The sequence below is a fragment of the Delphinapterus leucas genome, chromosome 8 (assembly GCF_059928025.1).
Source record: "Delphinapterus leucas isolate spDelLeu-1000000601 "Yukka" chromosome 8, BTC_Dleu_Yukka2, whole genome shotgun sequence".
Taxonomy (NCBI): domain Eukaryota; kingdom Metazoa; phylum Chordata; class Mammalia; order Artiodactyla; family Monodontidae; genus Delphinapterus; species Delphinapterus leucas.
In genome coordinates, this window is record NC_143136.1 from 70,409,830 (window position 1) to 70,435,956 (window position 26,127).

Below are 26,127 nucleotides of genomic sequence, written 5' to 3' on the forward strand. Positions count from 1 at the left end.
ATATTTTAATACGTGTTTTCTTTACAAGTAAACTAAAACAGAATCTTAAAAACTATTTCACTGGTAAGTTTTGAGTGGAGCTCGCTGGTGATTTCTATAAGCTTACACTCCATTTAAATTACAAATGTTATTATCATTGATTTTTCGCCTGTATCATTTTTAAACATTTCCAAGATTATGTGATATACAGAGTGATATGGATTCTTTATCATATAGTACATTTTATTTTTTATGTTGGTCTCAATGTTTGGTCCTAGGGATGTCACAAAAGCTGACAGATGTGAGTCTGTCTAAACTGTTTTTAATTAATAGAAAAATACTATATGAGAAAATCAATTAATATATAATATCTACTAAAAATAGTACACAGAACTCTCGAGAACTCTGAGAAACTGTGCAGCTCCTTCCTCTTGACTTATGTTGAAGGGAATGATATCTACACACGTAAATTAAGAAAAGGCCCTGCAATGACTTTGGTACTCATTTTCCATTCCTGAGTTATTCTAATTACATTGTTCATAACTGTCTAATATTAAAGAGCCAGTGAACAGCTTGAGTTCTGAAATTTTAGACCTAGATTTGTATCCTTGTTCTGCTGCTTAATACATAATAGTATGATTTGGGGCAAAGTAATCTTTTTGACCCTAAATTTTTATACCCTTTCATTGACAAATGGAATAATAGAACCTATTTCCAGAATTATCAAAAAGAATGAGACAAGTTCAAATGATTATTGCCATAATACCTGGCACATAGCAATAATTCCATAAAGATAAAGTCAAGTCACTATAAAAGGAAATCAACCAGTTTGAATCAATTGAGATTACAAAGAAAGAATCCATTTTTACCTAATCACTCAAAAAAACAGAGATAATACTGGGACTTACAAAAATGAAAATATAAAAATATACAGGAAAGGGGTATTAAAAGAACAGACACCCACTTAAATCCTTTATATATAGATTGTCATTTAACTCTTGATCTAATCATTGCCTTGCTAAATATTTTGACAACTTTGATAAATCATGTGCAGGGAAAGGGAAGGGAGAGTCCTATGTTATTCTTCATTTTCTTTTAAGTTCATATTCTTAAGTATAATGATTTAACTAGAACACTCTGGCCATGGACTTACTAACATTTAATTTAATTCAGGTTTGAGACACTGAGAGAACTATAAATTATAACCAAATTCAGACACCTTATAAATGAAGTTACATTATTGACAAAAAAATGGATCCTTATTTGAGGTGATATAATTGTATGAATCTCGTTAGGTACAACAAGTGATGCGAATCATCAGTGATAGATGCTTATACTAAATTTTTTCCAAATAATTTTTTTCATGACATATAAAACTAGACAGCGATACATGTAATTTCCTGAAGTAATTTTTGATACATATTTTTAAATACTACATTTTACCACATGACAACAGAGTCATGTGATACAAGTATATTTTTTAATGAAATGCATTCTTTGAATCATGGTTAATTAGAAACAAACAATGCAAACTCCACAGTTATATAATACCTAAACTAGGTTTGGAAACTAAAACTGCCATTTAAAATACTATAAACAAGATAACCAAAACACATATTCATTTATTTACATTCTATTTTGAAACTGCTTTCTTTCATTGTATTTAAGTTTATATTTTCCTTTTCAAAGCAGCCACCATCACATGAGTTAAGTATCCTAAAAAGTCACACTAAAACTACAAAACAGAATTCTAATTATGTTTAAAATTAAGCTTCAATTATTAGTAGTATATATTGTGGCATGGGAATTTAATCAGATAATTCTATTATATTTCTAAAATAATAATTATTACTTAAATGAGTTACTTATGGGTTACTTTTTTATAAGGTATCTTAATTATCAGAGAATTAAACTTAAATATTATACTGTACTTTAATTCATAAAACTAACAAATGTCAAAGATTTTCAACTCCTTTTATCTATATCAGTTAAATAACAATACACTTAGTAAAAAAGAAAGTAAATAAATTGAAATATAGTTATATAGCAAGCCTCAGAAGTTATCCATTCAGAACTGCCTAGTATTATCAGTTTCTATTATTATTGTTTTTGTGGCTAGTTTCTGCCTCTAAAAAGCTAAATCACATCTAATAGGATCATGATTTAGAAAAGACCTCAATTTTTATTCATCACAATAATATAATGTCAGAAAGTGTTCAAATTCATGACAGATAAAAACTCCATGTTTAAACAGCCATAGTTTGTCTGAGCTGGTGAGCAGATGTAAATGTAATCTGCAATACTATCAAACTCCAGGTCTGATAAGCTAATATGTATTTTTAAGTGCTCCAAAAATTATTTGTAAAAGCTCCATAAAAAGGATTCCATAAATGTATTGTGATTGTATTTTAGCAATTATTCTACACTACAATGGACGTACATGCTCAAACAAGACACCTCAGCAGTATTTTAAAGCAGTAACCACCTAGCCAATTTCTGTACGTTCTGTAGTTTTTCTAATCCACTCTCCCTGTGGTTGAGCAAAATCGAATTGCCTCTCACATTTGCAGACAGCTCTGTGAAGGTGATAATAGAGCTGCTCCCTGCTGTCATGAGGCAGGAAATAGGAAAATGGCATATGGGGCTAGAAAGAAAGAAAGAAAAAAAAAAAAAAAGAAAGAAAAAAAGAAAAAAAAGAAGGAAAAAAGAACTAAACATGAACAAAAGATTTCAACAAAGAACAACTATAACCCAATATGCTTTGCAAGTTAATCTCTTTTCAGAATCATTTAGCATATCTAATCATTCATCTGTGTCCTCACTCCAAAAATGCAAACGGTTGATACCAAGTGTTTGGGTCAAGTTTTCACTGTCTAAAATATTTGGAACTTACAACTGCAGAATATGTCCTGCACAATGTCTGCAAACAGAGCTCTTTAGATTTTTTAAATGTGCCAATCCCAAATTCACCATTTTAAAATAAAAGAAGGTACAGCAATGTTTATTAAAATATTAATAAAATGTATATAGAAGGCTTTCAGTATGATTAACATTCCTAAATCTATGAAATAAAAATTAAAGATAAACATTTATAATTAGACTAATTAAAGTGGAAACAAATCTCTAAATAGGTAAATTGCTAATAATAATACCAAGACACATTTATTAACTGGTACAGTTTTTTGTTTGGTTGGTATTTTTGTGTGATTAAGAATCATGCTTTAAACAAAATAGATTTTTTATGTGATGTATCTGTAAATAGAATGTGGCAGGAGATGCTAATAAAGATAGAATCCACTCTACCTTTCCTTTTACACTCTGAATGGGATCCACAACCACTGCCACAGCTCTTTCCGACAAGGCTTCAAAGCTCTGCTGAGTGTTGATATCCACACCAGAAAGCCAACAACCAAAGCCAGGGTGACTGTGATACCAACCAACAACCATCTCAGGCCTGAAACAAAGAGGGCATTCGGCCGTTCAGAACAGAATAAGTAATACATTTATGATAGAAAAGAAACAACACACTAACGGTATAAATTAAGAAGACATGAAAAACACACAGGTGTGAAAAAGCACCATTAGAAACACTGAAATCATACACCATATTATCCAGAAAACATGGAAATGAAAAAGTGTGACAAAGGAGTGCTATCATTAAGAGATGCACATTAGCAGTGGTAGATAAGGCTTTCAGTTTTTCACCTTGTTACCACACTTTCTCAGAGCCAGTTTTTACCCTTTCAGCATTCAAGTAAATATCTACTCTTTAACTCCTTAGCTCTGGGAGTTGGATTTTCCAGGCAGAGTACATTTTTAACAATGGACACCAGGATCCACTGTTGTGAAAGGATTAAATATCAATTAAACCAGCAGTAGAACTAGGAACTCAGTCAAAAACCAATTTGCACTGTTCTGCTCAGCTGCTGAGCCTTTTGCTAACATTAATTTTGAAGTTTTTTCCACAGTAGAAGAATTTGAGCAAGAGAATGACAACTATTGAGAGATTTAATCTGGGGTAAAAAACTTGAACAATTATTTGGATTGTACTTTCCCTGTCTTTAAAACTCAATATGACTACAAATATAATTAAATATTCAGAATTTTATTTAGCTGCAACTCTCAAATTTTGGAACATACAAGCTCTTTCAATTATAAGTGACTAGAGAGTAACTCCATATGCTAAACGGTGGGAAGCTACAGTCCAAATTTACTATGTAACAGTTGAGAATTTTAACATGAGGCAGTTTCCTAACTGGCAAATTTCTATGATTCTAGAGGAAAGAGATACTAGATAGGTGGTGCAGAGCACTGACAGTGATACTTTTACATTAATTACGTGGCTTTTTTCCCCTAAGAATGATATTCTCGAACATGTAAAATTCTGAGATACATTTCTGAAAATATTTCCCATAATTCCATTATATGATCATTTGAAATACTTACCTTCCTGTCTGCTTCAACATATCCAACATCTTGGCTTGGAACACTGGATCGACTGCCTCCACACTGACACCCTGATTTAGAAAGAAAGCAAAACGATTAGCTTCTATAACAATGAGAAAAAAAATTATAAGATAAATGAACAAAAAGCTACTGCCTAAAAACCTGTGTATATTATTTTGGGATACCAAAATAAGTTAATAGGTTTTGACACCCATATTTGATACCCACTCATGTCATTCAATTATAAACCACACATCAATAAAACTTTTTAAATTGCCAAGTACCAAGAAAACAAAAAAATTGCCAAGTACCATACTGCTGTTAGCTAATGAGTTAAGATAGTTGTGTTTTTTTTTTTTTGAGTTAAAATAGTTTTTAGGCTCCTTTACAAGAGTTTATGGCCATGACTAATGTGTGTGTGTATATATACACACACCAGAAATACCAAATAAGTGAACCAACTATTTTTTGGTTAGATCAGACTAGGCAAGCATACTTCCTAACGTCATCCTCTGATAACTGATAAGCACTAGGCCTCTTCCATCTCATCTGAAGTTCCACAAATATTGTGCTATTATAATAATCAACAGTTCAAGTCGGTTTTTTTTTCCTCAGTAATATAAACACCTTGAGGAAGGAAAATAATTTAATAGTTTCCCAGAGTTGTTTTTATTTGTTTTTTGGTTGGCTGAGTTGGGAGGGGAGGATGTTCAGTGCTTTAGTTAGGACTACTTGGTAGATTAGGCAATTGGAGGGAAATATATACATTTGAATATTACCTCAAATATAACAGCATTCTCAAAATATTCCCCACAAGAGGCAATCTGCAACCAAGTCTTTTAAATGCTGCATTATTTTGCTAGTTCAACCGAAAGAAAATTTTAGGACATGGAAGAATTAAAGGCATTCATAGTATCTCTCCAGTGATAGATCACTGCCATTATAGCTCCCTCAAGGTCTTCCTCTAACATCAGGAATTTAAGTCTAATCTACCTAAACAAACCAGTTAACCTAAGCACTTCTTCCCACCAAAATAAACAGTATTTTGAATTCTAATTGAGAGTGCATCATCAAGAACAGGGGTATGCAATCTACTGCCTACAGTCTAAGAATGTTTTTTAACATTTTTAAAGGGTGGTTTAAAAAAAAAACAAAACAAGAATATGAGACAGAGATATATGTCTTTACAGAAAAAGTCTGCTAACTCTTGGGCTAGAAGAAAAACTTTCCAACTCTACTACAGAGAATGAACATGTGGATCAAATATTCTATTTTATATTGTCAAACAAGCACTTGTAGTACAAGGAAATAAAGGATATTAAAACTTAAGAACCCTTTACTACAATGGATATCCACATAAGGACATTCATCAGACGAATATACATATTATATTTTCTTAGGCAAGTAGATGAGAAGGATATATGTGTTATTTTTTGGAAGGTAAGTAAATGGTTATTGTTTTTTGGCCATTAAAAAAAAATCTAAATACATACCAATCTACAAGTCCAATGCATTAAACAAAACAGCAAAACAAAACAAAAAACTCCCACAAAGAACAATGCATTCTAAATGCATTAAAGTAGAGGACTTTCAAAATGTGTATGCAGTATGGTTCGTCTATTAACAAATTACCATGCGAAAAAGGCAAAAAGAACTAAAGTTTGTCATGGTTTTTTGTTTTTTTTTTTAAACTTAACATTTTGAATAGGAAAAGCTTAAGAGTCATTTATCACCATACACAGAACATTTTAAAAAGGGTGATATTTCAAAACAATAAAAACAAAACATGAGGACTAGATAATGTAGGTGAGTTGAAACTCTAATTAAGTGTGTCTCTGGGGGCTTCCCTGGTGGCGCAGTGGTTAAGAGTCCGCCTGCCGATGCAGGGGACGCCGGTTCGTGCCCTGGTCCGGGAAGATCCCACATGCCACGGAGCGGCTGGGCCCGTGAGCCATGGCCGCTGAGCCTGCGCGTCCAGAGCCTGTGCTCCGCAACGGGAGAGGCCACAACAGTGGGAGGCCCACGTAAAAAAAGAGTGTCTCTGAAATCTTTTGAACCAAGTGTTCAAACTAATCAAACTAGTATCCTACTATTTTAAGGTAACTAACTTATAAATCCAGTACACTATGCTAGTTAAAGCTGAAAGAACAAGTAAAGGGATTAAATGTTAGCATCACTCAATTTGTGGATCTACAAGGAATTCATAATGCATTTAAAAGATCAATGATTTGATTCAATACAGTCTAAAAATTTCTATCATTAATCTTATAATGAATTTTTCTATCAGAAAGAGAAAATTACAATATGATGAGAGTTATTTTACACAGGAAAAGAAAAGAGAAAAAAAACACGTTTACTTGCATCAGGCAACCAAAAAAGTACTCACTGTTCCTGACTGTGGCATAGCAAACACGTCAATCACTCTGACGGTGTAATCATCAACAAATTCTCCAAGCATGAGACCCATAACTTCCATTGGAACCCCAGCACGACCATGTTTTAACATCTGTAAAGAGGAAGATATATAGACACAAAGCTTTGAGATCTTTGGACCCACCCCCCTTTTAAATTAATAACTTAATTGTGTTTCAGTGGAAATAAAACACTCTATTTTATACATGCACCTAAAACAACAGCTTATGTGCGAGAGGGTTAACGTGAAAAATATTCCGAAGTAAAAGAGAGAAAGTAGCTGAACTCTCTGAAGCAAGTAACTCCATTCAACACTTACTTTTAACAGTGCCAGGGAAGAGATATAGACTTGTTCTGCTGTGTCCACTGCAGGAGCATCTGTAGGTGGGCCCTAGAAACAAGCATACAAATCATTATAAATACAAAGAACTTATGAGTTTAAAATTTAAAAGTTACAAGTTATTTAAACATGATTGTTTTAAAAGAGTTTAGGGGAAACATGTTAAGTATTCAGCTACAACACAATCAAAACAAGCTTGTAAATATCAAACCTGTAGAAAACATCAAACTTAGTACTCAGGTAAGTGTCCAATGGACAGAATGCTTGAATCTTTCAGCGATGCTAATTTACCTCCACTACAAAATAACTATAATGCACCAATTAGCTATGTTTCTTACCCCAACGTGAATGTAAACTGATTAACTGAAGGACCAACACGAACAGTAAATTCTCTGAGCCTGATTTTCAGCTAAAGACAGCATGTAGATTAGGGCTATGGGATCTCTGCAGAAACTTAGGTATGGGGCGGGGGGTGAGGGGCGGAGAAGACTTCTAATCCCTAGGTGAAAGAGCTGTGAACAACATGCTCTTCACTTCACCTGATGAAGTTGTTCCCCTCCCCTATACAATATCAAATTTAACACAACTGCCCCAGATGTGAACAAGCTGGTTGAGACTGGTATAGCTAACATGAAAATACTTCCAAATCCTGACAACTACCTTTAAAACAAATATTACTATTAATCTTATTACAGCCTAAGAAGATACTATGTTTCCCCCTAAGGATTCTATCTTCTTTATCAAAATCACCAAACCACTATTTAGTGTAACATTCTGCCACACAAAGTAATTTAGATATAGTCCTTACCCTCAAGATGACTACAATCTTATAAATTTAATTCTGCCCCAATCAGTGCACATGGAAAGCTTCTTGTTTTTTAATACTGAGCCGTCCTGGGAAACTAAAATGAGATGTGACTTTTTTTTTTTTTTCCCGGTACGCGGGCCTCTCACTGCTGTGGCCTCTCCCGTTGCGGAGCACAGGCTCCGGACACGCAGGCTCAGCGGCCATGGCTCACGGGCCCAGCAGCTCCGCGGCATGCGGGATCCTCCCGGACCGGGGCACGAACCCGTGTCCCCTGCATCGGCAGGCGGACTCTCAACCACTGCGCCACCAGGGAAGCCCGAGAGATGTGACTTTTAATTGCCAGGTCCTGTTTTGCTTAAAGTTCCCTTTCCTCAACAATAACTCTATTACAATTACATAATGAACACGTTAGCTATCTAAATTGTAAGTCAATATTCTATCTTGCTTTCATGGATTTGCTTATTACTAAAATTAAAAAATTGCTTTCCTCATTACATTTCACACTTATAGGTCTGTGTGTACTTTGTGCTTCTTGTCTATATGCCAAATTCTGTGATGTTTTGTTTTGTTTAAAAGCTCATAATACTTACTGGAAGCACTGAGTATGAAAAGTTCTAGAATAAGTTTTCTCTAAATATAAGCATCACATACAAAAATTACCTCTATTTCCTTATATACAAAGTGGTGAGAAAAATAAAATCCTTCAATCCTTCAAATTTTATGTTTAAAAATACATGTCACGGGCTTCCCTGGTGGCGCAGTGGTTGAGAGTCCGCCTGCCGATGCAGGGGACACGGGTTCGTGCCCCGGTCCGGGAAGATCCCACATGCCGCGGAGCGGCTGTGCCCGTGAGCCACGGCCGCTGAGCCTGCGCGTCCGGAGCCTGTTGCTCCGCAACGGGAGAGGCCACAACAGTGAGAGGCCCGCGTACCGCAAAAAAAAAAATACATGTCAGATAACGTATTTTAAAAAGAAACGAATTCTTCATTGTTATCACCTAATGCAGCTTTACTGCTTGCCTTTCAAACAGATACGAAAATTCTAAGGTAAGCTAAAGTGCTATCATGCCAAAACATTTGTTGAGGTCACCACATAAAACAAGATAATTTTGTTGATATGATAATTTTATTCATCTAATTAAAAAAGTTTAAGAAAAAAAGAGAAGAAATAGTAAATTAGTTGTCACAAGATGTTTTTGGGGAAATAATACCCTAAGGTCAGGATAATGAACACTGTATTCATAAAAGTTATTTCCTAATTCAGAACAACTTAAAAAATGCCCATGACAAAAGTTAAAACTGATATCTAGGCTAGAGTTATTAATACAGCCTTTCTCAATGTGCCAGGAAATACTTATTAAGAAAAAAAAAAGAATAGGGAAATAAAACATCACATCATCACCAAAATGCACTACTGACAAAGTTCAAAAACTATTTCTGCCATCAATGAAAGAAGAAACACTGTTTTGTTCAGCATTATATATATCCAGTACCTAGCAAAGTGCCTGGCACACAGAACTCACTAATTATTGGTTGGAAAAAAAGAATGAACAAGTTAAGGTAGTGCAAGCCAATGGAACAGGAAGGGAAAATACCCACCAGTTACCCTGGGAGAGAGAACAAGCCATATGCAAGCAAGTACAAAGATCACTAGCTCCTCTCTCACTATGTTCTTCTGGTTCAGAAACATACTAACAGAAAACCATGCAGCTGGCTTCTCTATTGTTGCTTTTTGAGACAGCAGCCAGTGATATTTCCTGTTACCCTTCTCACTCTATTACTACTCTGTTTCTTGATCTAGTTAGAATAAATTTCCCAGAAAACAACTTGACAAGAAGTAGAGAAGGGTTTGTAGCAGTGAACTGCAACCTAAAGAAAAAAAAAAAAAAAAAGAGTAACCCATGTAAAACACTGTCTATGGAACATGTGTTAAGGATTTCTGGAGCAGATGCTATCATTTTTCTATCATCATGCTCACCTGTTCAGAATAGCACACAACCAGGCAATGAAGAAAACCCCATTAAATATCTTGGAAACTGAGCTAAAACAGTTATGTAAGAGCCAGTACAGCTGTAGATCAAAGATGACCTGAGTTGAGAAAACTGTGGAGCAATGTACAATTTACATACATTGCCTTTCAGCAAACACTCCTGAGGAATAGCATTCAGATAATTCAAAGAGAGGAAAGTCATTTAAAAATAGGAATCATATACAAAATTCTGGAAAACTATTTGGCACCAGCAGAATACAAGACGATTTCTTATCTTTGAAATAGAACATTGGAAGATAGACCAAGATGAAAAGATGAAAAACAGTTAAGAATTAAAGTTACACTGGAGTAAACAAGGGTAAAAATAACACTATGACAAGTTTAATTCAGTGATACAGAACATAAACTTTTGAAGATATCTTAGAATGTAGAGTAAAAAAGTTACAGATGAAAACTATTAAAAATATAATACTAGAGGAGAAAGGAAGGAGATGTAAGCTAAGAAATACAGTTGATCCTAAGAATAAAATAAGAAACGGAAAGCATCAATAAGACAAAGCTGAAGAAAACTTTCTTGAATGAAAAACAATTCAACTTTTGCATCACTAAATGTCAGGCAATAATCAATGAAGAAAAGTGTTATATACATTGTAAAGTCTTAGGTAAATCTTAACTACATGAATAAAGCAAAATTTCTAAAACCATACAAATAGAAAAACTACATAACCTGAAGAAAAAAATGCACCTCAGTTGACTTTGTATTTCTTTGCAACATTAAATGGCAGAAAACAATGAAACAAAGTTTCAGACTTTTAAGAGAGATACCCTGTGGAGTCAAAAACATTACACTCTATGAAAAAAAAAATGTCTGAAGGCCCACAAATATATTACTATATACACAAGGGCTCAGAAAATATGATTCCATGTATCTTCCTTCAAAGAACTTTTTGAATAAATGATCCAGTTGAGACCCCACAAATCAAAAATAGAAAATTAAAAATGGAAAAGCCATTATACAAAACAATTTGTTAAGACCACTGAAAGCAGTTAAAAACAGAGAGAGCTAAATAACATAAATAACCAGAGTTCAAAACCACAGATCTCACCCAATAACTATATAGGGCGATGGAGAGAAATGAAGTATACAAAACTCTCTGTTTGACATATAGGAGGGGAAAAAAGATCTGTTTAAGTGTTGACTTAGACTATTACAGAAATATGGATTTGAGAGTCTTCTGAACAAATTTAAAGTAACCACAATAAACATTAAAACTGAATATACACCTTACCAAATCTCTGAAGAAGAAAAAGCTAACACAACACTGACAATAAAAAATATGAAATGAAAATGAAATGAAAAAATATAAATGAGGTATAAATGAGGTAAAGTCCCCTGTTAAAGGCCTTCTATAATGAGTTTAAAATGGAAATTCATGTATATGCTGCTTACAAATAATAATTAAAACAAAACAAAAGGATTGGTGAGATTTGTCAGTGACATAGCTATTTCTTTTTGCAAAAGAAGCCACAATGGCCACTATATTTTACTTACCTTGTCTTTCTTCAGTGATGTGTTACATTAATAGATTTCCTAGTATTAAACCACCTTTCCAGGATAAATTGTTCAAGTTTAATTTACTATTTTTATACTAAAATTTAAAATATATTTATATATAATTTTTATTTATATTACTATATATATTATTATGAGTGAGACTGACCTGACATTTTCTTTTTTTCTGTTAAATTTGTCAGGTTTTGATATCATTATGCTAGATGTATAAAATGAATTGGAAAGTTTTACAACTTCCCATTTTCTATGTTGTAATAAAACGTATATATACTAAATTATCTATGTCTTCAGATTTAAATTTGGACAAGTTCACTAATGAAACATTTGGCTCTGACGCTGATTTTGGAGCTAATTTTTATAACATCTGCAGTGGTATTAATAAATTCAGGTTACCTGTCTTGAAACTAGATGGAATATTATATTGTTCCAGAAAGTTTCGTTTCATTTAGATTCAAAGTTATTACCATAGAATTGAACATATTCTACTTTATCTTTTCTTTTTTAACTGTTCAATATGGAAAACATTTAAAACTAAATTTGTTTCTCCATGTCACATTATCACTACCCAGATAGATCAATGATTTACATTAAAAAAAAATCAAATCATAACCAAAACCATGATAAAAATATTGGTGAAGGGAACACCTCCTAATTCATTCTATGAGGCCAGCCAGCATTACCCTGATACCAAAACCAAAGACACTACAAGAAAAGAAAACTACAGACAGACCAGTATCTCTTATGAACATCGATGCAAAAATCCTTACAAAATACTAACAAACAGAACTCAGTAGCATATTCAAAGGACTATCTATACACATGACTGAGTGGGATTAAAACTTGCAATGCAATGATGGTTCAACAAACAAAAACTGGCTGTAATACACCACATCAACAGAATGAAGGGGGAAAAAACCCCACATGATCATCTCAATTGATGCAGAAGAAGCATTTGACAAAATTCAACACTCTTTCATGAAAAAAACACTCAACAAACTAGGTATAGAAGAAAACCACCTCAACATAATAAAAGCCATAGATGAAACATCCACAGTGAACATAATGTCCCATGTTGGTGAAAGACTGAAAGCATTTCCTCTAAGATGGGGAACAAGGCAAGGATGCCTGCTTTCACCACATCTATCCAACATAGTACCGGAAGTTCTAGCCAGAGCAATTAGGCAAGAAAGAGAAATAAAAGGCACTCAAGTTAGAAAGGAAAATTATCTCTGTTTGCAGATGATATGATCTTATACAAAGAAAAGTCTAGGGCTTCCCTGGTGGCGCAATGGTTGAGAGTCCGCCTGCCGATGCAGGGGACACAGGTTCGTGCCCCAGTCCGGGAAGATCCCAATGCTGCGGAGCGGCTGGGCCCATGAGCCATGGCCACTGAGCCTGCGCGTCTGGAGCCTGTGCTCCGCAACGGGAGAGGCCACAACAGTGAGAGACCTGCGTACCGCAAAAAAAAAGAAAAGCCTAAAGAATCCACAAAAAGGACATTAGATCTAATAAGTGAATTCAGTAAAGTAGCAGGATACAAAGGCAACATTCAAAAAACCATGCAATTCTACATACAAATAATGAACAATCTGAAAAAGATATTACAAAAATAATTTCATTTACAATAGCATCAAAAAGAATAAAATACTTGGAATTAACCAAGAAGATGAAAGTCTTATACAATGAAAACCACAAAATAATGCTGCAAGAAATTAAAGAAGACATAAATAAATGGAAACACATCTCATGTTCATGGACTGGAAGACTTAATATTGTTCAAATGTCAAAACTACTCAAAGGGATCTATGGATTCAAAGCAATCTCTGTCAAAATTTCAATAACAACTTTTGCAAAAATAGAAAACCCATCCTAAAATTCATATGGAATCTCAAGGGACCCTGAACAGCCAAGCAATCTTGAAAAAGAACAAAACTGGAGGACTCAGACTTCCTGATTTCAAAATTACTACAAAGCTACAGTAATCAAAACAATGTGGTATTGGCATAAAAACAGACACATAGACCAATGGAACTGAACAGAGAGCTCAGAAATAAACCCTTGCATATATGGGTCAAATGATTTTTAATAAGAGTGTCAAGGGTGCCAAGACAATATTTGCAAATTATATATCCAAAATACACAGCGAACTCCTAAAACAACCAAAAACCTGATTTAAAAATGGGCAAAGGATTTGAATAGACATTTCTCCAAAGAAGATATATAAATGGGCAGTAAGCACATGAAAAGATGCTCAACATCACTAATCATTAGAGATATGCAAATCAAAACTACAAGGAGATACCACCTTACACCTATTAGTATGGCTACTAATAAAAAACAAAACAAAACAGAAAACAAGTATTGGCAAGGATGTGAAGAAACGGAAAACCTCATGCACTGCCGGTGGGAATATAAAATGGTACAGCCACTGTGAAAAACAGTATGGTGGTTTCTCAGAAAGTTAAAAATTGAATACTGTAAGATCTGGCAATTCAACTTCTGGGTATATAACCCCCCGAAATGAAAGCAGGTTCTCAAAGAGATGTCTGTACACCAATGTTCACAGCAACGTTACTCACAAGAGCTAAAAAGTAGAAGCAACCCAAGTGTCCACCAATGGATGAATGGATAAGCAAAATGTGGTATACACATACACAATGGAATATTATTCAGTCTTAAAAAGGAAGGAAATTCTGCAATATGCTACAACATGGATGAACCTTGAGGACACTATGCTAAGTCAAATAGCCAATCAAAAAAGACAAATACTGGGCTTCCCTGGTGGCGCAGTGGTTGAGAATCCGCCTGCCGATGCAGGGGACGCGGGTTCGTGCCCCGGTCCAGGAGGATCCCGCATGCCATGGAGCGGCTGGGCCCACGGGCTGTGGCCGCTGGGCCTGCACATCCGGAGCCTGTGCTCTGCGGCGGGAGAGGCTACAGCAGTGAGAGGCCCGTGTACCGCAAAAAAAACAAAACAAAACAAACAAACAAACAAAAATCATAAAGACAGAAAATATAATGATGGCTGCTAGGGGCTGCATGGAGGGGAGTATGGAAAGTTACTGTTTACTAATGGATAATATTTCAGTATAACTAAATAAATAAATAAATTTGACCTGGGCGAGGAAATACATTCTAGTTACAAACCCAACTGAACAAAAAAAATATATAAAGCTGACAATATAATCTAAAATTTCTGAATACAGGCATACCTTGGAGATACTATGAGTTCAATTCCAGACCGCTCCAATATAGTGAATATTACAATAATGAAAGTCACATGAATTTTTTGGTCTCTCAGTGCATATAAAAGTTATGTTTACACTATACTGTTGCCTACTAACTGTGCAATAGCATTATGTTTAAAAAAACAATGTGCATACCTTAATTTAAAAATACTTTAGTGCTAAAAAAAATGCTAACCATCATCTGAGCCTTCAGTGAGTCATAATCTTTCTGCTGGTGGAGGGTTTGAAATATTGAGAATTACCAAAACATGACACAGAGACACGAAGTGAGCAAATGCTGTTAGAAAAATGGCACCAACAGATTTGCTGGATGCAGGGTTGCCACAAACCTTCAATTTGTAAAACACAATTATCTGCAAAGCACAATAAAGTGAAGCTCAATAAAATGAGGTATACCTGTACTAAAAAAGTTAAAAGGAAAAAAAAAAAAAACCCTGAAAAAATAGTTGCCCCATTTATGACAAAAACTCAATACCCAAGTTAACGAAATACTAAAATCTTAATGGAAACATGGGCAAAGAATATAAAGCAACTAATTACATAAGAAATAATGAAATAAATATGAAAAATATTCAACCTCACTAGTTGACCTCCTTTAATTAAGAAATGCCAATTAACACATTAAGACATTGTTGTTGCTGTTGTTTTCCTATCAAACAAGCTTTACAATGCCCAATTTTGGAGCGGGTGTGATAAAAGAGACACTCTCAGCACTACTGGTGGAAACGTGAATTAGTACAAACTATCAGAAAAGCAACTGAGCAATGTATATCAAGAGCCTTACAACTGTACAAACTTTTTAACCCGCTTTTGCACTCCTAGAAATTATTTAAGTAAATAAACAGTGATGTTTGCTTGAACCACAATATTCATGATAGTTCTTTTAATAATGCAGATAAACCTAAGAACAAATAACAACCAATAATTTAAAAATATTGTTGAAAGCTCCTTTCTCTGAGATCTCAGATGACTCTAGCCATCTTAATCAGCAATATTACCTTAAGTTAAAAGTACCCTAGCTTGGGCTTCCCTAGTGGGGCAGTGGTTGAGAGTCCGCCTGCCGACGCAGGGGACACGGGTTCGTGCCCTGGTCCGGGAGGATCCCACATGCCGCGGAGCAGCTGGGCCCGTGAGCCATGGCCGCTGAGCCTGTGTGTCCGGAGCCTGTGCTCCGCAATGGGAGAGGCCACAACAGTGAGAGGCCCGCGTACCGCCAAAAAAAAAAAAAAAGTACCCTAGCCTGCTGCTATATTGAATATTTTTAACTTACAATATTGAAGGAAACTTCCCTTAATTTAAAAAGAAAGCTAATAAAAAGGAGTATGGCTGTGAAGTACATTCACATGGAGGCAGATACCTCTCCCATCCTGAAGGCCATGATAACAAACAGAGGTAAATTAGGAACTAACCTATAAGACACCACACAAGTTTCAACATTTACCAGTGCAAAGTATTTTAGAGCACTGAACCATGAGGTCTTTTTATGGTTGGCTCCTGACTGTATGTAAAGGATTCTACTCCAGAGTTCTTCACTCTCAGAATCTGAGCTACCAAGTATGGAAAAGTGACTTAAAGTCATGATATATAGGAAATATTCCAAAGAACTTAATAAAGCTTGGAAAAGACAAGATACAAAACAACTGTCTTCAAATATATGAAAAGCTGTCAGACAAAGTTCAGACTAATAGCTCTCAAAGTGCAGTCCCTAAACCAGATGCACCAGCACCACCTGGGAATTTGTTATAAACACACATTCCTACTGAATCAGAAATTCTGGGGGCAGAGCCCAGAAATCTTGGTTTTTAGAAAGCCCTCCAGGTGATTCAGATGCTTGCTAAAATTTGAGAACCACTGATTTAGACTATATAACTTGTAGAACTATGGACTAATGGAATGAAGCTATGGGGAGATTGAATTTGGCTTCAATATAAGAAAAATCTTGTATTGGTCCAAGCTATCTAAAGAAGAGCTCCAGTCAATGAGTCCCCTGTAACTGGAGTTATGCAAACATAAGTGGTTCATATTGGGGAAAATGTTACAGAGGGGTTCAAGTATCTGATGACTAATTAAATCAGATGATATTTTTTTAAGGGTTCCCTCCTCACTTAGTAATACTACCAATCATCACATTATTTCCTAAGGGAGACATCTCAAATTAAACATCTTCAAAAATCAAACTCACCATGTTTCTCTACAAACTAACCTTCCCAACTTATAATTATCTTGAGTCTCAAACTAGAAACCTAGGCAAAATTTTCATTTACTCTCCTTCAGTCCTTATAGTCAATATATCACCAAGTTTTATCAATTCTTTGTTATTCTGCAGTGTGACAGAGATTTTTAAAATACTCATTTTTGGGGAAAGAGTTTCAAGAAAATACCATCCATAGAGTTCACTCCTAGTTAAGTAAGTTTGGGATATAATGAATATCCACCCTACCCCCCAAATTTATGTTGTATGTTAGAATATTAGAGGCTCTAAGAAAAATCCTGGAGTGGAAAAATTCTGTTTGTCTTTGTTTAACCTGAAGTTTTCCAATTCATTCAAAGGTCCACATGGTCTTCTCAGAGAAAATCTGGACTTTCTTTTTCAGGCTCTGAAAAAATTTATCATTTTTCAAATGTGAGGCAGAGATCAAGCCCAGGCTCCAAATAATATTTAAGTATTTACCATGTGCCTAGTACTACAGCTGTATGGTTAAATGAAGGCTTCAAGAAGCTTATAATGTAAATGGAAAGGCAGACGAAACACACATTGGCACAGATCATCAGGACTGAAATGCAGTCTCTGACTTCTAGCCATGTGGCCTTTCCACTACAGCATACCATCCCTTTTTCATATGCCCAAATATACTTTTATTCTGGAAGCTTAGTTCCTTTCCATTGTTTACAATTTTAGAATCCTCTTCCACCTGGAGCCATTTCCTACTAAAGAAAATGGAAATAAGTCTTGGGATGCTCTTCCTACCTAAAAGCAGTTAGTATGCCCACTAAGAACGGGGAACACTTCTGGGCCTCCCTTTATTTTCTGAAGTCTAGATGGGCACAGGGGGCTTGGCTGACCAAAAGGCACTACTGAATTTACTTATAACATAGTATGTACACTACTGTGAAAACAAAAATATGCCTTTTTATTAAAATATACTGTAGGAAACAAGTTACACAACATTTGGGGCTTTTTTTTTTTAATCACAGCATACAAATGATAGAAAAATAGTAAGGCAAGCACAGTTCACAAACATATCACCTTATTCAAACAATTAAATCATGGTTGTACATATGTCAGCACACCAAATTATTTGAGTATTGAACATGATGTAACTTAACTCCAAGGTTCTTTAAAAACAACTATGAGAATAACTGAAGGTACTTTTATAACTAAAGTGGTATTACGCAAAAGAAAAAATAAAATAAAAAACTAAAGAAAATTGGTCTGTATTTCACGAAAAGCACACACGCACATCACTGACAACAAATAAGTAAAATAAGAAATATATGAATGTTCTACAACTTTATAGTCTACTGTTAAAACTTAAATGAATGTAACAATTTGAAAATTAGAATATGATTTAGTTATATATTTCTGTAAAAAACATGGAACTAAAATGCACATACCCCTCATACAAATAAGAAACTGAAATAATTACTTTTGCTATATAAATCCACAATGCTCAAATCCTACAGGCACAACTCTGAAATCACTTAAGTAAGTGCCTAACTCTTTAAAATAAGTTTGTTTAAAATGAGGTAGGGGGGAATCCATACCTTTAAACTGACTAAGAGTATAAGTTAGCTATCTAACAGAACTGCAGGGTAAAATAGGTGAGCCATAGGCACAAGCAGTGTGACTGACCTTTATACATACATGAAAATCTACCTAACCAGTGATATAATACCTATTAGGGACCCCACAAGGCCATCAAACTTACCTCTGTACAATGAGTTTTATCTGTCACATTTAGTAAAACAGAAATTATCATCCAGGCCCACAAATTTTAAATGTGGTAAAATTAAATGAGACATGAGTTGTTTTTTTGTGTTTTTGTGGGTTCCCCCCCCCATTTAGAAGGTTAAAATCTGATCCAGCATAAAAGGCTGTGACTTTTACTTGGGCAGCCCTTGTTGACTAAGTGTTAAAAAAAAAAGGCATTTGCCATTATAACAGGATAAAAACTAATGCCTCAAAGTGTTACCTACTCAGGCCTTTTAACAAATATGTTAACACTATTAGTTATATTACTCCACCTTTCTCTTAGTGTGAACTGGTATCAATTATTTAGCCAATTTTATAATGTTATTAAAGTACCTGCTGATTAAACATGAACCAAAGTGTCACTTAAAAAGAAATGTAAAATAAGTAGTATCACTGAACTGCAACACTCCAAAAAAACCCAAAAATATAAAGTTACCTTAGGAAATGACATAAAGCATTTCAAAATTTATTAAAAAGTTGTTCTAGGATTAAAATATTACCTGGACTTATTTATTTTTATAATGGCTGTTTTAAGGTATTTGGTCCTGCATTATAGAATTATTTTTAGAGGTCTGTTAAAATATTTTTCAACAAAGAGAAAGCAAGTTTTATTAACAAATGAAGGTGACTATATTTTTAAAAACAAAATAAAACCTAAACATATATTGGAAAGCTGACAGAAAATAATTCTTAATTTATGGCATGCAACATAACCCTCGACAAATTCTGTCAAAAAATTTAAAATCTGATGAAACCACCACCTTCAGTTTCCTCAGTTAATAACCCCTGAAGGGGAAAAAAAACCTGAACAGAAAATAAGCAAATTCAAACATTCACAAATAACTATCACTGTATTGTTTATCTCTTACCCAGCAAGGTAAGAAACAACCTTTTAATACTTTAATTTTGTGAGTATTAAACAACTAGTGTGAAAAACAAGCTGCATATAAACTATTTCTACTGTCTGAGCTTCAATGACTAGCTGAGGCAACCTGTTATAGGAGGTGTTAATTGGCAATAGGAGTACAAGTCAGAAGCATGTTCCCCATAGTCCTAACCCAGCAAGGCTAGGTCATTAAAGTGGAAATGAATTCTTTCATGTCGACTTAACCCTTTCAATGCATGCTTTCAGCTGTTTTCTCTCAGTTAATTTTAAAAACTTGTTACTTTTTAGAGTTAAAAAAAAAAAGTTCCAAAAAAAGGTCCTTTGGCTGACAGTTCCAATGACTACATTATTCCAGAAGAGAAGAACAGAGCAAGCTAATTGCATGGTAATACTGCAACTCTCCCCTCTGAAAAACATATAAACTAAATGTATTCTTATTTTAACACTGAAAAAAGAAATAGGATATAGTGTTTAAAAATAGCTCAGAACCATTTAGCCACATAGGTTTTGATTCACATTTCTGTTTAAGATCCAAGGACTATCTCATGATGATAACTTAACCACCTTAACCTTGGGATAGGGTAGTAATAATTTTTTTATTTCCACAATGTCCATACAAGAATCCCCATTATGAAAATGTTTTGGAACATATATGAGATAAACACCTTTCTAATTAAGTTTCATTATTCTGATAAGGTGCACAGTCACAGCATATCCTGATGACTGGTTGCCAAAAAGCCAAAATTCCTTTTATAGCATGATTTCAGAGGTTTCCAGATGGCACATTAATTCTTTAAAAAAAAAAAAAAAAGAGACAAAAAGAAGGAAAGAAGAATAAGAACAGAAATGTTAAAATAATGATGCATTACTTTTGAAATACCTTATTTATAAATACTAATATTCCCATATAATAAGCATTATAGATATTTAAAACTCAACTATATAAATAACATTCTAAATATTACAATTTAAAAAATTAACATACATATGCTACATCTTTCATCGCTAAGTAATCTTGGAAGTATTTCCTTTAATAAAAATATTATCAGGGGACTTCCCTGGTGGCGCAGTGGTTAAGAATCTGCCTGCTAATGCAGGGGACACGGGTTCAAGCCCTGGTCCAGGAAGATCCCACATGTCACGGAGCAACTAAGCCTGTGCGCCACAACTACTGAGTCTGCGCTCTAGAGCCACGAGCCACAACTTCTGAAGCCTGCGCGCCTAGAGCCCGTGCTCCGCAATACGAGAAGCCACCGCAATAAGAAGCCCGCGCACTGCAACGAAGAGTAGCCCCCTCTTGCCACAACTAGAGAAAGCCCATGCACGGCAACAAAGACCCAACGCAGCCAAAAAAAAAAAATCAGAGTAAGAACTAAACATTAGAAAATCTATAATGCTTAAAATTATGCCTTGTGATAAATCAATAAAAAAATTACCAGCATGACAACAGAGACATAATTTCATCCACTGTTGTAACATAGCTGAGCTCTCAAGTAACTATAACCAACAATACGCTTATTAAAAACTTGATCAGCAAGGGCTTAGATAATAATGGAAAATTTAATGGTTGAGGATGTCAAAAAATGGAAATCATACATGCTATATTCCTACATCCTATTCTTTATTCTTTTCCTCCTCCTTTTCATTCGTCTCCTTCTTTCAAGCATTCCAATTATGACAAACTCAGTTCCTCCTCTCTGAAAACTGACTTTTTTCCCTAGGCTTACTCAGCTCCTCCAATACAGCAAACCTAAGTGGCCACCCTGGAGCCAATATTTTGAGAATATAAAAATTTCAGTGGGGAACAGGCAGTGGGGTAAGGCAAGGTAACAGTCGGGGAGAAGGGGAGATGACACCATTACTTGGTTAAAAAGACACCTGATCAAAATAACATAGGCGCTGGCGGCCTAGTGAACAATGCCCAGCTGTGATATTTCTTTCTCTTTAAGACCACCCTTGATATTCACTTTGAAACATTTTCACCTACTTGAAAATGTGTGTGTATGTGTGTGTGTAAAAAATGCCATAAGCACCAACCACTTCAGACATTTTAGTGAAATCTGTCTTAACAGAACAAGGACCTACCGTCTCCCACTCTGGGTGACTTTCACTCTGCCCCACAGCAATGAGAGAGGAACAAGCAGTGTTTAACTACCTCTGTTATAAAGAAGCATCATCCACAGAGGTTCGATTAGTCAAACTTCAGAAGCTTTAACTACAAACATTTAGGAGTGGCTAAAACACGCTATCTTTTATACTGGAAATAGGGTCCCGGAATCAAGCAGAACCTCTGAAGTCCTACAACAGAACATTAAGGCATCAGAACTGTTCCACAACAGACCCTACAATTGGCTTTGACTTTAAAGTTCTTACAGTCACTGGTGGCCCTTTCTCCTTTTATACTGTTCAACTATTTATGTATTTAAATTATAAAACATGTAAAATATAGTCAGCCACAAATAAACTGGTTATTTTGGGAAGCATTCATAATTCACTAAGTAGCTCATCTTTTAAAGTATAGTATGCAAAGTCATGTATGGAATGTTACACACACATATACAAAGAATGCATGCTTTTATTTATTCACTCAACAACCACAGACCTGAGAGCCCACTGCCATGTACTGGTTATACAAAGGTAAACAGGCCCCTGTCCTCAAAATGTTTACAAACCAGAAGGCAGGCAAGAAAAACTATAAAAGCACCACAAAAGCATGTATAGGGGGCAAAGAAGTCAGAGCTATGTATTTGATACAGTTCTCCCTTATACTAAGAACTGAAAAATATGTATAACTTTTCCAAGCAAAAAAAAAAAAAAAAAGAGAGGAGAGTGGCAAGGAAAGAAACTGACATTTAAAGGCACAAAGACATGAAACAGCAATCATCCTGTACATTACCAGTCAAAGTTTTTTAAAAAATAAAATGGGCTGACTGAAGCATGGATTCTTAAGAAGCCAAACATGAGTCAATACTGCTTCCATTTCAATGGGTGTTTTACTGAGGACGTGACTTTTCTTAAAGGTCATTTTTTTTCTTATCCACACTTTGCCTTTTATGAAAAATATCCAGCACTTCAGAATATAAATCAAACAGTTTGGAGTTCTCTGACATGCTTAAAAGAAATACACAGTTATAAGACAAGAGAGAAGATGGTGTGTTTTCCATACAAAATGCTTATAGTAATATGTAGTATCTCTTCGGTTTATAGAAGTTCTACAAATATTATATCTGACTTATAGTCTTGAGGCCAAGGGCTATTTCTCTTTAACATACAGTTCTCAAAATAAAATATTTTTTCAACAAATATTTGTAAAAAGCTGATTACCTGACATCCAAGCAATGGGTATCCCTGGAAGAGAAGACAGAGTTCAAGACTAGTTGGATCACTGATCAGAGGAGCTTAGGGTTAAGTGGATGCTACTGTGACCAGCTTATTAGAGCCACTAAGCAGCCATAAAAGCCGGGCCCTAGAGGTGTTAACACAGAACACTAATAACCTTGCCTGTTTGGGTGCATGTTGCTTTATATTTTTTCAAATATGATATTTATCTCATCTAATGAAAGAAGAGAAAGACCAAGGAACCATGTATTATATAAGAAAAAGTACCATATAGAGTAGAGGGAATCCAAAAATTGTGGGCATGGCTAGGAGAGAAAAAGGAAAAGGACTTGGGGAAACTGTATGTGCTACATACTGCGACATGAACTAGGTATATGATGAACCAATTACACGTGGTGCTAGTCCTTAAAATGTATGTAGGAGACAGATAATTATACAAGTAAACATAAAAAATATATATATAATTGTAATAGGGGTTTGGTACCAAAAAAATAGGAAAGAGAATAAGCCTTGGGGATATAATAAAAATAAAGCCTTATTTTCAAAGAGCCTCCCCAAAAAGCAAACAAGCAATGAACATGGAAGCCAGTGGTTCTTAAACCCTGTTTATTCCTCAGAATCACCTGGCGAGCTTAAAAAATTCTGATGCCTGGACCCACCATCCGAGACTCTGATTTAAACTGCTCTGGGGTGAGTGATTCTAAAGTACAGCCAAGGTTGAGAACCACTGCTGTAAACTTATAAAGCAAAGATTTCCTTATTGCAAGGTTAATGAAATGACTGAGGTAAGTCTGCCCAGCTACCTGGCTAGGAATTTCAGAGGTCTACAGCCAACTGCCAAACATATCACATTCAATATTACTATAGGGTTTTATTATCATTTCAACTCAGTGAAATACAGAGGTTTTACAGTGTCACAGAAATACGAAATAAGGAGAGATTAATCAGGTTTTGAGACATCATGGGTGACAATTACTGCTATAGCCCTTCTCTCTGGAACATAATAGAACTGCATCTCCTTGATGGAAGTTAGATGTGAACATGTGACTTGCTTTAGCCCATGAGATGTAAGCAGAGGTGACCTGTCATTCCCGGTCAAAGCTTTTTAAGAGCCAGTGCTCAGTGATGATGTTCTATCAGCTTGAGTCCCAGAGTAAGGATGACACCACAGAATAGTACCCAGCTGACCCAGCGTGAACAAAAAAGAAAGCTTTGTAGTTTTAAGCGGTTGAAGTTTAAGGGTTGTTGCTAAAGCATACCCCAGCCTTCCTCACTGACATAGTAATTAGTAAGTAGTAATTAATCAGACAAACAATGGAGGCAAAGGACATTCGTTTAGAGAGAATTCCTTATACAAAGTCATGAATGAATGAGAAGAATGACATGGGACACTCGAGGAATTACAAAAAGATGCTCAATAAATAACTCTTCAATTTCTTCATAAATAAATGCAGTTTTGGCTTTTATTTTTTGATCACTATCTCACCCACTAACATGCCAAGCAAGGCATTCTGATGCCTCTCTGAGCCAAGCACACACGAAAATGCCAAAGGCAATCCTATGCTTATGTGGTCTCCGTTAAGAACTTTAGATCCCTTCTCCAGGAGGATAAGTATATCCAAAAGGCTGAATAAATGAGAGGCTAGAGAAAAGGAAACTAATATGCCTGAAGTATACTTAGAGAACAAGAGACTGAGATAGTAAATCAACTAGGCAGCACGGACACAAGGGTTATTGTTTAGGGAACTAATCTGTTTCAGGCCTAAGAGTAGAAAGTTGCCTTCCTGGGTGTCAGAGAGGCCAATGAGGCAGGTATGTGAGCAGTTGGGAGAAAAAGAGAGCCAAGTGACAACTATCCACAGAGCAAACAACAAATGTTTTTTTCAAACTAACCACTGTTAATTTCTTTTAAACTTTGTTTCTTTTAAACTTCATTATAAAATATTTAAGAGACACAAAAGACCTAATAAATAATACTCTCACTAAACAGCTTATGAAATAAAACATCACCAAAAGTTAGGCTGAAGCTCCTGTGTCATCCTCCCTGATTGACTGCATCTTCTCCATACCCCCTGTTGTACCCACTATTCTAATTTTTGGTGATATCATGCATTTCCTCATACTTTCACTATGTAAGTACATGCAGGTAATATATTTTATAGTATTTGTATGTTTTTAAATTGTATATTAAAACTTAGAATGTATTATTCCTCCACTTGCTTTTTTCCTCCAGTATGTTAGTACGGATTAATCATGCTGATTTGTGTAGATCATCTACTTTACAAAAGTCCACTGTTAAGCAAAGTTATGTACACATTCTCCTACTGATGGACAATTAGGTTGTTTTCAATTTTTTGATATTATAAACTAGAGATCAGCGAACTAGGGCCTGTGGAAGAACCAGCCGACTGTTTTTGAAAAATGAAGTTTTATTGGAACACAGCCAGGCACATTCATTTTGTATTATGTATGTATGGCTGCTTTAACACTACAATGGCAGAGTGAAATTGAGTGGTTGCAACAGAAACCATTTGGTCCACAAGTCTAAAATATTTACTATCCAGCCCTTTAAGAAAGGAGTACTGAAGGGTTATAAACAATGCTGTTGTGAATGTTCTTGCATCCACGTGGGAGACTTTCCCTAGGGAATATAATTAGGGAAAGATCTCCTAGGATGTAGGATAAGCAAATTTTTTTTTTTTTTTTTTTTTTTTTTTTGCGGTACGCAGGCCTCTCACTGTTGTGGCCTCTCCCGTTGCGGAGCACAGGCTCCGGACGCGCAGGCTCAGTGGCCATGGCTCACGGGCCCAGCCGCTCCACGGCATGTGGGATCCTCCCGGACCGGGGCACGAACCCGTGTCCCCTGCATCGGCAGGTGGACTCTCAACCACTGCACCACCAAGGAAGCCCAGGATAAGCAAATCTTCATCGTTACTAGATTTTACCAAAATGTACAAGGTGGTTGTACACTACCACTAGCTTATATATGTTTATAAACCATGTATAAGCTTCTAATGTTCCTATCTTTTGCCCATTTAAAAATGTATGTCTTTTTCTTATTGATTTGTAGAAGCAAAATATATATACTGATGAAGTGCTTTGTCCATTATATGTTAGATAAATCTTTCCCAATC

The 26,127-nt window shown here is 35.3% G+C and overlaps 1 protein-coding gene across 6 annotated transcripts in view; it reads right to left on the reverse strand.

The window, feature by feature from the left end:
• Positions 1 to 26,127, reverse strand: part of PSMD14 (proteasome 26S subunit, non-ATPase 14) — a 92,355-nt gene that overhangs the window by 33,327 nt on the left and 32,901 nt on the right. For 5 of the 6 annotated variants that reach the window (XM_022569862.3, XM_089916770.1, XM_089916771.1 and 2 more), the window contains 4 exons: positions 7,157 to 7,228; positions 6,812 to 6,931; positions 4,426 to 4,496; positions 3,283 to 3,433 (listed from right to left, as the gene is read on the reverse strand). In XM_022569862.3, the coding sequence (XP_022425570.1) occupies positions 3,283 to 3,433; positions 4,426 to 4,496; positions 6,812 to 6,931; positions 7,157 to 7,228 (414 nt within the window). Of the gene's footprint in view, positions 1 to 3,282; positions 3,434 to 4,425; positions 4,497 to 6,811; positions 6,932 to 7,156; positions 7,229 to 8,645; positions 14,482 to 26,127 lie in introns of all 6 variants that reach the window. The other variant, XM_089916773.1, reaches the window with a different exon arrangement.